At 39.2% G+C, this 13825-nt stretch overlaps 1 protein-coding gene across 1 annotated transcript; it reads right to left on the reverse strand.

Annotated features, from left to right (window-relative positions):
* Positions 1-242: 242 nt before the first annotated feature.
* On the reverse strand, positions 243-10389 carry lrrc8db (leucine rich repeat containing 8 VRAC subunit Db). The gene is made up of 3 exons (XM_031318314.2): positions 9868-10389; positions 3226-5855; positions 243-1030 (listed from the first exon to the last, which is right to left on the reverse strand). The coding sequence occupies exon 2, from the start codon at positions 5851-5853 to the stop codon at positions 3298-3300; it is 2556 nt and encodes an 851-aa protein (XP_031174174.1). The 5' UTR covers positions 5854-5855; positions 9868-10389; the 3' UTR covers positions 243-1030; positions 3226-3297.
* Positions 10390-13825: the final 3436 nt, after the last annotated feature.

Here is a 13825-nt window from a genome sequence, read left to right on the forward strand (position 1 = left end):
GTACGGCGTAGGGTACGGCGTAGGGTACGGCGTAGGGTCGGTATCTCCACGTACCTACGTACGTAGCTACAGCGTTTATTTAACGCAGAAGCACAAATTGGCTTTTAGACTATGTCACCTGACTTTCGCCTTTACTCCCACCATGATTACTACAGTCACTAGAGGTCACCACCTAACAATAAACATGAATATGGGTCATAATAGGCTGCTTGCACAATCTACCTATACGGCTTTCTTTGAAAGGACAGTCTGATACCACCAAATGGGTGAAGCTGGCAATTGGATCTTGAGTAGAATATTTTTTTGAAGGGGTCAGTTCACCCAAATAACAGAACAGAAACAGAACATATTTGGTAACATAAACACATATTTGCTTACTATATCTCGCTATCATCGTGAAGTTTTGAGATATCCGTACTTAAAATTTCTGCCTCAATTGAGGGGAAGGGCATTTTGTGCATGGTGCGTACAGCCTTGAACATTTCAACAGCAACATCTTCCAGAAGCAATGACCCAGTCACTCTGGATAATCAATACACTTGCTGTAAACAGGTTTCATTAAGAATATTTATTTGATAAAATGTAGGGGTAATAAAAACTGCAAGGTCTTATCCCACTGTTACAGGGAAGAAATGATGCTGTTGAATCATTTCAAACATGATATCTTGTTGCTGTGAGGTGCTCACTGCAGACCAAAATCTACTAAGATCCATTTTATTTGGGTGGAGGCAGAAATTTCTAAACTAACTGCATGGTTAGATACCATTACAGGAAAGGTGTTTTTGTAATTTGAGTAAACTGTCCCTTTTAAGTTGAGGTCAATTAGGTGTATCTAGTTAATGTAAATATAATTAAATTAAATCACAAAGCTAAAAAGGATCAAAAGGATAGAAATGTCCATAGATCCACTGTAGACATGACACCAGCCATGATCAATCCTAGAGTTCTACCGACCTTGTATGTGCTGTGGTATGTCATATAAGTTACTAATACATCATGAGGTGCACCAGTACTGTACCATGTAAATACTAGGGCTGTCAATCGATTTAAAAAATTTATCTAATTAATTACAGACTCTGTGATTAATTAATCGAAATTAATCGCATACATAATTAACGGTGCCTGAACCGATACTTTTTAAGAAAAGAAAAAAAGAAAAGAAAACAAAGGGTACTAAACAACAGTTGGTGACATTAAAGAAAGGCTTGTTTATTGCTAAGGCCATATGGTCAAAATTAAATGATTTAATAATAATGTATAACAATAACTTATTTCACTAGTAAATTGCTGTTGAACGACAAAAACAACCACCAAGGACATTTACAATAACTTCAAATGCACCACGAAGCTGTAGTTTACCAGTTTCATTGAACGCACTGTCTGTGTTGTTTTTCCGACGGCAGCTCGGCAGCCAAGTATATCTCGCTGCAGTCTGCGGGAAGGCGGGGCTTGACATCAAGCCCCGCCCACATCCAAGTCAGCCATTTTTTTTTTGCTTACGTCATTCCCCATACGCTCGAACGGACCAAGAAAGCCTGGTAGCATTTTTTACTATGAAGAAAATTATTTGGATAAATGCCATGTTTTTTATTTTGAATCTTTTAATTTTATTTGAAAATTTTATATCTATAAATGTAAATGATCTGAAAGAAAACCGAATAGGCTAGTCACCAATTTAAAAATGACATGAAATTATATTTTAAAACTTTAAAAAAGGACTGACAAATAAGAAAGCCATCCAGACTCTGAACATTTACAATGCCTTACAACCTCTTTAATGTAAATTTAATGCGCCCCTTTTTCGTGTATGTATGTATGCATTTAATGTTTTCAATGTGTTTATGGATCTGTACTTGAATAATAAAGTTTTTTGAAGACAAAAAAAAAGACGCGAAGCTGATATAGCCTCTTGATTCACATTAGATAGAAACTGATGATGTTTATAGGCTAAACACAAATGACATTTCATGCAACAGTGAAGTTTTCATGTAGTTACTACTGATTTCTGATTTTGAAATGATATCCAAATTTGAAAAATGGGTCATTTTAAACCTTGTTAATATTGATGACAATGTGTTCAAACGGAAAACGAGCCATATTTCATTTAATTTAGCCCTCAAAAGTAGAATGGTGTGTTGTTTCTTTAAATGGTCTCTCTGTCTGGTTCAGTAGAACTCACAATCATGCCAGATGCTCCTCAGATATTACCTGCACAGTAACACACCTAATCTAAGTATTTCAAAAGGTCGAACACACATACAGATGTCTAGATACAGTAAAATCGCTACGTGATTACCGTTATATCCGAGGGTTGAAGTTGCATTTTAACGGGGCAGTGCAAGTTGCTGCTGTGGTTTAGCTGAAGCTAACGCAGCCTGAGCTTTCACGTTACAATATAAAAGGTGTTGACCGTTGACTTAGCTAGCACGCAAACAGTTCATTTACATGTCTACGAGCACGTTAGCAAACTACACCAAAAGACAAATACTGAGGAATATTGATAGAAAGCAGGGGAAATTAGTAGGCTACTTCCATACTTTTTAGCATTGGCTAATTAGCAACCTGCCTTCCATCAGATGTAGCTTCCGAGCTAGCTAGCAGCTAGCCCCAGAAGCTCATAAAAACAAGGCTTTCACCGGAGCAGTCTTACGTTATTTCCGAACCACTCTTTTCGTTTCAAAGTCGGAAATCAAATGAACGAAAAAGTACACGGGCCCAATTACAGTTCACTGTTGTTGCATGAAATGTTGTTTGTGTTTAGCTTACATCAGTTTCTGTCATCTAATGTGAAACAAGAGGATATCAGCTTTACTACCGTCTTGGTCCGTTCGAGCGTATGGGGAGACGACGTAGGTTAAAAAAAAAAAAAAAAAAAAAAAAAAAAGACTGACTTGGATGTGGGCGGGGCTTGATGTCAAGCCCCGCCTTCCCGCAGACTGCAGCGAGATGCTCCTCTCGGCAGCTGCTTTTGCTCAGATTTCGGTAGCCAGGGTTGGCAGGAAGAAGATTTTTACAAATAAATGTTCCAATTAATGATCCAGGCAGCACATTCTCGTCTCCCTCCTTCATTTTACAGTCCAATGGTGGCTAGAACGGCTCCGGGTCAAACGTCAATATGGAATGGATTAATCTGCGTTAATCTGCGTTATTTTTTTTAACGCGTTATTTTTTCTCAGATTAATTAATCGACATTAACGCGTTATTTTGACAGCCCTAGTAAATACTGTTTCTAATTTTTAAAAGACTTATTTACACCCAAGATGAAATGCCAGACATTTTATGCCACGTAGGATGTGACTACCGTCCATCACTTAGACACTTACACCCATTTGGAAAAGAAGCACTAGAGTCCTGATTTATGCTCTCTTTTGCCTCCATGGGGAGCGAGTCAAAGAGATGATCCTCCACAATCAGGCAGCTCCTGTGCAGGAGGCTGCACTGACCAAGCTGAGCCGGGAGACGATCCAGACAGTTTCCCTTCAGTTCCAGATGTGTCAGCTGCGATAGTTGGCCAATTTTCTCTGGAATGGAGGAGATACAGTTGTGGCCGAGACATAAGGTCCTCAGTTTGTTGCATTTGAACAGTTGCTTAGGAACTACCTCAACTTTGTTGCCGGTAATGGCAAAATGTTGGAGGTTCTGCAGAAAGCCAGCCTCCAGTGGTATTACCACTACAGAGTTGTGGCTAACATCGAGGTACCTCAACTTGGGAAGGGTGAATAACGATGAGGGTAGACACTCAAGCTTGTTGTGTGAGAGATAGAGTGACTCAAGGTTTTTTACATGGCTAATTGACAATGGAATGGTGATGATTTTATTGTGCCAAAGTTTGAGGCACGTCAGTCTCTTAAGGTGCTGGAAGCTGATGATCTCCTCAATGGTACGAATGTTGTTGGATTTTAGATCAAGTTCCTGAAGGTTGTTCAAACTGAAAATAGCATGGGGGATTCGCTCCAGCTCACAGTTAAGAAGCTCCAGTTCGGCGAGATTCATTATTTTCTTCAAACTATTCAGCACTAAGAGCTTTGTACCATCATTATGAATGACCAACTTGATCAGATGTGGAGACAGATCCGTTATGTTTGTCGGGATCTTTGTTAGGTTGCTTTTGAGATGCAGAATATTTAAGTGCCTGAGGTCTCGCAGAGACTCGAGTCCGATCATTTTGTTGTTTTCAGAGTTCAGGTTACCAACCAAGTACAGTTCCCTTAAATTTTTCAACAAGTATACCCAGCTTGGAATCTCAGCAACATCTGTGAATTTGACATGAAGGCACCGGAGATGATCACGCAGAAAAATGAAAGCAGTCTGTTCAACTTTGGCTGGACAGTGATACAAGTGCAGCTCCTGGAGGTTTATCATTTGTGAGATTTTAGCAGTTATCCTGGCCTCTGGGATTAATTCTAGTTTAAGGATTTCCAAATCGGTGAGATCAAACACAGCATCTGGCACCCCAGAGAGCATAAAAAGATGGAGTTCCAACTTTTCTTGAGAATTGCGCGTCACATGCTGCCGCAACTTCTCAAAAGTCCACTCATGGTTCAGGCTGATCTCCCGAAGTTTGTTCTCACTCACCTCAGAGAGAAAAACACCAAAACGCTTTGAATACAGCTGGTCATACTGATCGACCATGTGGAGGAGGAATGCAAAGTCATTCTTAACATCTGGAATATCACTGAAGCTGCTCTCCTCTCTGACTTTTTCAAAGGAATACTCCTTAAGTGGTCTCCGAAAAAGCCAGAACAGTGTGTATATACAGATTATGCCATAAACGCATATAAGAGCAATATAACTAACAAGGAGTTTCTTTAACATGAACGCCATGTTGTGTGTACAGTGGAACTTTGTATATCCAGTCAAATGCTTTATTTCAGGCTCACACACATGGTCAAATTCTATAGAGGCAACAAAAGTCATCGTGTAGCAGAGGATCAAAATGAACTTAACTGTTTTGATGACTGTCTGAATGGCATACAGCCTGTAAATCAAGTCACTGTCTTCCACATGGGCACGGAATTTCCGGACTTTTTCAAACAGGGCTTTTGCTTGCTCACCATCTTTCTTGTCCAGAATGGTCATGGCGGGAACTTCACTCACAAGCTTTTCAGCAGAAAACGTGAGCCCAGGTTTAGTCAGCATTGGGACGGACTGATTTGGACTCCCCTCCTCGCTGCATGTTGACAGATGCTTCAGGAGGGAGGAGGCCCCAGCCAGTCTCTGCTTGTTCTCCTCCGAGTCCTCGCAGGCAGTCTCGGACAGTGCTTTGGTAGTCCAAGGCGATTCGAAACATTTTCCCAGTATCGAAACAAAATGTTCTATTTTAGAACTTGTCTTTGGGTACTTGAACCAGAAGTTGCTACTGACCATTAATACAATGGTGTGAATTAGAGCCAGGTATGGAAAATATTTGGAATACCAAGGAAGGGCAACATGGTAGCACATCTGATTGACAAAAACATACTGCTGAAAATCCAGCTTAGTCCTGACACCTGTAGGCTGAGGCTGCCCAAGAGTACCAGACTGCGTGAAGTGAACTGTAGGGGCGATGCTATCAGGAGGCCTTCTAGCCATTAAAGGAGCGGCTTGCTCTCCAACGGCGCTTTCTTTGTTCCATAAACTATCAACTATCTCTGGTGGTTGGGGTCCTAAAAAGCCCCCAGCCCCCTCTGGAGTTTGTTCCATAATGGGAAGACAAACCACTTGGTCCTTAGTTAACTGCATCGTTCCAGAAAATATGGCCAACATCAACATGACAATACCAAGATAATCCATGAAGACATCCCACCATGGTTTCAGTATTCGATAAGTCGGCTGGATGTCATTCAGGGAGGCTACTTCCGTGAGGCTGAACATTCCTGCAAAAGAGAATATGAATTACCATCATGCTTGATTTCTGTCATTACAAAAAGTATACATAATACGATTCTCATCCCAGTAGATTTTTTTGAAATCTGTATTTCTAATTTCACTTACTAATTGAATAGTTTTCTCATAACCTCCCACTGAGTTTCCCTTGTGCCACCCTGCTTTCACACATAGGCTTTGGCAGCTTTTTGAGTAAGGCTACATTTTCAGATGTATGCACCTTGTCATTATTTTATTCAAGCTAAATAGGACTTCTATCTTTGTTTTAACAATTCTATTTTTAGCTGTGACCAGCAGGGTATAAAAGTTTTTGTGTTTTTTTCAAGAACTTGAATTTATAATATATAATAATAATATTGTGTTATTGCAGGACAAAGCTTTTACCTGAGCTTAACTACCTGTCAGTATTTAGATAGTTGTACATGTACTGCTGATCTCACAGAGGGTGAAAGCAGGGGCGGACTGGGACAGAAATTCAGCCCTGGCACTGTAGCCACACCAGCCCACATTATCATGCCCATGCAGCCCAACCCACGGACACGTGCATTCACTAATTACATCTGTGAAATAATATAAGCAGTACCTTATGTAAAAGATTTTCAAACATTTAATGTAAGTAACTGGCAAACAATACTTACTACTTTTTAAAGAGCACACATTTATAACAAATTTACACATACTGCCTGTTTATGCCGTTTGTATGCTGTTACTGTCATTCTCTACAGTATGTTGTTCTTTGTTTGTCTGTTCGATTGTCCGTGTTTCTCTCTGTTGACACTGTACATATTGTCTGTCTGGTTCTCCATCTTTTCATCTGTTTTAACTCTCTAATTCTGCAATTTATATATGTTTTTATGGCTGTGATTATACTTAAGGGTTTTTCCTTGCTCAGAATTGGCCTTTGGGGGAACACAAAGTTTTGAGGGTAAAAGACTTCAATTCCTGCATTCTGATACATTTTTAGGCACCAATTTATGGTAAAGAAACGTCTATATTTATGGAAAGGAAATCACAAAATTCTGGTGGCAGTTAACAATTCAAAATACAAAATATAATGGAATATTATTATATTCAGTAGTCCAGTAAGGGGGCTTTCACATCTGGGACATGGGCTGGATACGACAACACTTAACCCCAAGGTCCAGTTGTTTAAAATAGCATGAACAGAGCTTTATGGTCAGTGGCGTTGAATATAGCCTACAGTGTAATGGACCACCACAGTTCATGCATACATGTGAACTGCGGATAAATTGCAGAGTTTAACCTACATAGTGTAAAACTAAACACGACGTGAATGGGGCACAGCAGAAAGACGGAGCAAAACAATGCTGCTTGTTCAGGGTTTTCATGTGTACTCCTATAGGCCTACACTTCGCATCAGGTGTTAAAACCAACTGTACCAAAACACCGAATTAGACTACTATTTAACGCGTCGAGACGTCTCAATTTAATATTGATGCCGTCAGACGGCCGCACGGACAGACAGCAGTCAGAGCTCCGGCGAAGCTCTGCGCTCGTCAGCAGCGGCTTCTCACTGCACAGCTGGTCCCCCAGAGCAGCATGATGACCGGGAGGGTCGGGTACAGCCTGAACCCTGCAAACGGAGATCCTGTTTGAAGGTGATGTACTTGATTTTGACTGAACGTCCCAATTTGAGTAACCTCTGGATGGTTCGGACGGCCCATCTCGGGACCAGGCTGGCTGTTGCCGACTGGCCAAATGCTTAATATTTATTATTATTATTATTATTATTATTAATAGAATTATTATTATTATGACCATAGTGAAATCATGCAAGCGATAAAAAACAGCCTATGCGCTGTTGGCCTGTAAAGACAATTTATTTGTATATTAAAAAAAAAAGAAATCTGACCGGCCCACATTTAAAAAAATGGCCAGGCCCCTCTGGCATTTGCCAGAATTGCCAGATGGCCAATCCGCCCCTGGGTGAAACTAATGGTATGTTGTGGAATTCCTTGCCAACTTAAAACCTAAAAATTCCATGTTTACCACTACTTTCATTGGATGGGTGACAAGTGGTAAACATCATACAAAAAAAAGTTTCATAATACCTTAGTTTACAGAGTGGTCAATTTTCACTTATATAAATGATGATCAACTGCAAAAAAAAAAATTACCAGTTTAATGATAAATATATCCATAAAACAATTGATAAAATAAATCAATTGTTTGTTGTCATGTTGTTCTATTGGATCATTTTAAATTGTAATGTGTTTCTAATAGCCTATTTCATTTTCTACATTTTTAGTGAGATAGCATTAACTGTACTCCATTGTTTTGCATTATTTTTCTGGTCACTTGTATATCACTCCTGATAGAAATAAATATTTCCTGGCTTTACTAGTTGATGAGAACAAGCCAATGTGACCAGTGCACAACAGATTCTGGGACACTGACGACTGGAGGGATTCACTCACTCTACTTTTAAGGAAGGCCGCATTTCCCAGTCACATTTAGAGGAGGCTCAGCGAGAACAGCCTTGTCAGATTGTTATGGATTTAGAGATGACACTGCCCTCGAACTGGGACACACCACACACGTCTGTAGAGACAGTGTATGCCATGTGAAACACAAATTCTGCAAACCTAAATGTAGTCTTAATTATCCATAACGCACCCTTTAAATTACTTATCATTGCAACATGCTTTTCTGTGCATGCCAACTAACTACTGCCTTACTATATATTAGCCTCCTTCCACAGAGTTTACAGTGTGCTCCGTCAGTAGCACTCACTACTAGGGGTAGGATCGATACAGCATAGTATATACAGACGGCAAGTATCGATCTATTATTATATATGTGTTGGTCAGTTTGTCTGCTTGACATCCCCATTTTGAAGCAATAAAACTGAAGTGAGATGAACAAACAGAGAAATGTATCTTTCTTAGATAAAACAGATGATGACAAAGTTTCCTTTTGGGGACATAATTGGAAATTGGGAAAAATTTGATGTTGGGGAAAAAGGTAAAAAATTGCAATATATCGCAGAATATTGCAATATGTTTAAAATCGCAATAATATTGTATCGTGACATAAGTATCGTGATGATATCGTATCGTGAGGCCTCTGGTGATTCCCACCCCTACTCACTACTAGGGATGCAACGATACACTCAACTCATGATTCGATACATGTCCACAATACGATTTTCTCGCGATTAGTTTAACAGAATGAGTTGCAGACAAATGACTGAAAATAGTCCTTTATTTATATAAACTGTGCACAACAGATGTGTCCTCTTATCAAAAGTGCAACTGAAATTGTGTTTTATCTTAAATAACAAAAATGTAATAAAAAAAGAAGCAGTGAAACGCCCTAGGCCTTTTAAAAATTGCATCACGATTATTTTTTTTTAATCTCAACCGGTTGTAATCTTTACACATTTACTGTATATCGATTTTTAACCGATTCTTGATGCATGTTACAGCCCTACTCACTACCACCACACATATACCCATCATACTGCCTTAGTGGCCTAAACTTAACCTATGTATATGTTGCCTGTAAAAACTCTTTATACTAACAAATCTATTGAATACATAATATATATAATTATTATTTATTTTATTTTTTTTTTTTTAATTAAATTAAATAATATAAAAAAAAATTGTGACCCCACTGTGTTTAACATATTGTTTGTTGAAAGAAAGTGACTATTTTTAACAAGGTTGGTTGAGACCGGTATAGCAGCAAGACGCATCCATGGCACAAAACAGCAGGTGGACCTCATTCCGTGAAGCCTTTAAACGCAGCACCGATATCTGAGTTACATTAGAGAAAATCACGACGCGTTCACATTACATTAGGGCACTAAAGACTAAATGCCCTGCTGGTTAATTTTTATAGCCGCTGTTTTTCACAACGCTATATATAACCTGGTACCACTACTGGGCTAGAGCATTTGGAGGTGCATTTAGGGCTATTTGTAGACCTTGAATAACCCAAATAACAGACCAGCACTCAACGCACAGATATACGCACCTTCAGGATGTCTGATCCAGTTATGTCGATGCTAGCAGTACCGAACAACACCTCTCTTTGTATGCCATCTTTCGCTGCGGTGATAAAGCCGTCCCTTCTTCGCATCAGTTGAACCGTGGGCCTGCTGGCCGGGCTGTAAGCAGCTTAGCTGACTACCCCCACTCCGCTTCAGATGGTCGGGTCCCCCGCCTCTGACTGGCGGCACAGCCGGGCACGACAGCTGCTGGAAGTGTAACGTTACCCGGCTTGATGTTATTCACACACTCACCGAGGTTGCTCCTCTATAGCCTACGTTACACCATGACCATCAATTGGCAACGGTTCTGTAGTAATGTGACGGATAAATCTCTCTTGATGTAGCACAGGATATGTTTTCACATAGCTTAAAGCCTGCAAGGATTGAAAGTAGGAGAGATGACCCACTGAAGTTAGGGACCGTCGTAAAAGTGCAAAGGGTGTAATTTAAAGTTACGTACACAGCTTTGTTTTGTTATTCCAAAAATAAATATACATGGAAGCTTTCACTAGAGGAAACGCTTAAGAGACTAGTAGAGCCATATGTATTCTACGTTTTTTAAATATTACATTTAAAAGGGTGAAAACACGACAAAGAAACTTCAAATTACCTTGATTTTAATGCAGGTCTTATTCGTCTTTGCACAATGTGTCATTGCTATATGACCCAATGAACCAATTATGGTGTTTTCTAATAGCTTTGTCACTTTTTTGTCATAGATACTTCAAAACACTTTGTTTCTGTTCTTGGTATCTTTGCACACAGTGAACACTCCAACCTAAGGGATAACAATGGTATATTTACAGTAGTGTCGACCAATGTGCATTGTCCCTGTAAAAAAATAAAATATATAAATTAAAAATAATAAATGTAACATATTTAGCAGGACTATATATATATATATATATATATATATATATATATATATATATATATATATATATGTTCCAGTTAGCATTGTTTTTATTACACTTATTACACATTTTTATCTGAAATGAATTAATTTTACTTTTCTTCTTTGTATGCATGTATTTGGTGAATAATGATTCAGATTCTTTATTTAATCTAGGACTGATCCTGTTGCAGTCACAAGCTCTTAAATTTTGAAGGAAAAATTATGCAATGAGGTCTTCTTTATTTATTTTGCCCCAACAACTTTCACATTTTTTGTTCTAGACACTTATAGACTTAATTTTTTCATTGGTGCATCATGTGCGCATAATAATAGACTAATCTTCTTTGCCTTGTAAATCCTCACCAGCCAGCAGGAAATATCTAATCCCACAACACCTTTAGGAGCATGCAATGTGCATTGACACCTTTCAGATAGTCTCATGCGCCGTACGTCAGACATTCTCCTCCCCTTTCGCTATCAAGGGCACTGTCGCTGCATCCGGAGCTTAGCACTGCTCAAACCATTGTGATTGGTTTAAAGTAGGGCTGTCAAGCGATTAAAATATTTCATCACGATTGATCGCATGATTGTTCATAGTTAAGTCGTGATTAATAGCAAATTAATCACAATTTTTTTTTAACTGTTCTAAATGTAATTTAAAAGGGATTTTCTCAAGTTTTTAATGCTCAAGTGGTATTTGAGACTCGACATTAAAAGAAATTTGCGTTGGTTGCCTGGGTGGCCTAGTGGTAGAGCACATGCCCACATATAGATGCTCAGTCCTTGACGCAGAGGCTGCGGGTTTGATTCCGACCTGCGGCACTTTCCTGCATGTCAATCCCCCTCTCTTTCCCCTTTAATGTCTAAGCTGTTACAAAAATAAATGCCAAAAAAATAGGAATTTGCGTTAACTCGTTATAATCACGTTCATTTTCACAGCCTTGGTTGAAAGAAATGCAAACAAGCCAGAGTAGTTTTTCCCCTATCCCAGAGTGATAAGCGGTGTAGCCAGACCATACTCAAGCATTGACACAGTGTCGACTGTGGAGATGGTATGGCTATGCGATATATGATATTAAGAAACATAATAATTTTTTTCTCTAAAATATTAGTCAATTCAACACCATTGCTTTTACCATACTGCATTGATCTGATCAAATTGTACGTTTTTTTTAAAAATATATATATATATTTTTTTATTTTATAAATCGTGGGGTTTTGTGCAGTTAGAACTTTAAGAAATTCCATCCTAAGAAATGACATTTAGAAAACAAATCCATTTTTATTGGTCAACAACATTAAAATACTGCTTATAAAAATACATTTTTGTAATGTAAGGCTGTACACTTATTGTGCACATTTTGAAAAGCTGAAGAAAAACACCAGTATGACAAAGTCCTTTAAATTTAATGCACTTTATACAGAATTGTTAAGTCAAGGTATTACATGTACTTATGTAAGATATATCTTTTGTTTTTTGCATTTCTGCTGCAGTCCATGTGAACTAACAGTCTCTTGAAATTAAAATAAGGGCAACATAAAATACAATATAGCATACACATGACTACTGGCCTATCTTAAGTGAAGTCTTCCATTTAGATTCACATTCAGTAATCAAATTATTTCATGTAGCAGTGACAGGAAATGTGTGTGTTTGGAACATAGACTTATTTGCTTTCTTGCCAAGTTAGATGAGAAGATTGTTACCACTCTTGTATCCGTATGCTAAATGTGAAGCTACAGCCATGAAACAGTTAGCTTAGCATCAAGACTGTAAGCAGGGGGGAAGTAGCTAGCCTGGTTCTGTCCAATTATTAATAAAATCTGCCTACCAGCACCTCAAAAACTCTTAAGAGACTCCAAGGCCAAACAATAGTCCAGCATGTAATTCCCCATGAAACCACAACTTGTGATTTAAAATTTTAAAAACTAATTAGCTAGCGTTAGGTGTATTTTTTCACTTTTGGACAAAGCCAGGCTAACAGTTTTCTCTTGCTTTTGGTCTTTGTGCTAAGCTAAGATAATCCACTGCTGGCTGTGTTTATGTAATGTTTTAACGTACAGATATGAGATTGATGTTAATCTTCTCATCTAACTCTAAGCATGAACTACTCCTTAAGAAGGATTTGTGGCTGGATAATATGTCAAAAGTGAATAACAGAACAAGCACCCCTGTTGCAGCCACACTTTAAAAGCCCCTTTCACACAGCCTGTTAAAGACAGGAATGTTGCGCCTTTAACAATAGCACCGCTTAGCTTTTTAGGGTCTGACGCCCAAGAGCGTCTGTATCCTTTTGTAATCGCAGATGGGCCATTAAAGAATCACCCATCTCCATCCCTTTATCGCTGTGTTAATCTCTATAGCAGCAAGGATACACGCAGCCCCCTCACAACCAGATAGTTTATTTAAAGCCCAGTTTTCTCCTGGTATTAAAATGTAAACTGAGTGATCCAATCACAAGTGGACATGTGCAGGTGTGAATGCATTTAGGACGCATTATGTTCCGATCGCATATGGCGCTTAACCACTGCTAGTACCAGCTCTGCTTGGCCGCGGTGCCCCATCCTCCATTTTCCGTTGCAGATTTAGTACCGCCTCATGCGTGAGGTGAGCGTGGCTGGTCATCATAGCAATGCCGCAGGAAACTGCCGTGACCTAAGGCAACACACACACACACAGAACGTCGAAGGTGTGTTGATTTTGATTCTCGGCATGTGGCCGTTGCCACAGCCAGAAGACAAATTTTGTTTCAAAAGAAGCTGGAGGGAGCACCGCTGGCTAAACTATTTAAAAATGGCGGGTTTGTTCAGGACACCCCCGTCTGTCGCTAGCAATGATGACGCAGTAATTAGTAAACGATTCTCTCTGACCAATCAGTAGTCTGCAGGTTTTCACGTCAGCTTTTGGTATCGCCTCAGCTCGTTTGGAACCTCGACGGAGGTGATACTAAAAAAAGTACCTGTTAGCTAGTACCAGGTACTTTTTTTTCATTATGGAAATCCAAAAAAGGCCAGTAGAGTCGAGGTGAGGCGAGCAGGTACCATGT

Source organism: Sander lucioperca, chromosome 11 (genome assembly GCF_008315115.2).
Source record: "Sander lucioperca isolate FBNREF2018 chromosome 11, SLUC_FBN_1.2, whole genome shotgun sequence".
Taxonomy (NCBI): Eukaryota; Metazoa; Chordata; class Actinopteri; order Perciformes; family Percidae; genus Sander; species Sander lucioperca.

Coding starts and splice junctions, on each gene's coding strand:
- lrrc8db (XM_031318314.2), bottom strand. CDS start 5,853: ATGTTCAGCCTCACGGAAGTAGCCTCCCTGAATGACATCCAGCCGACT.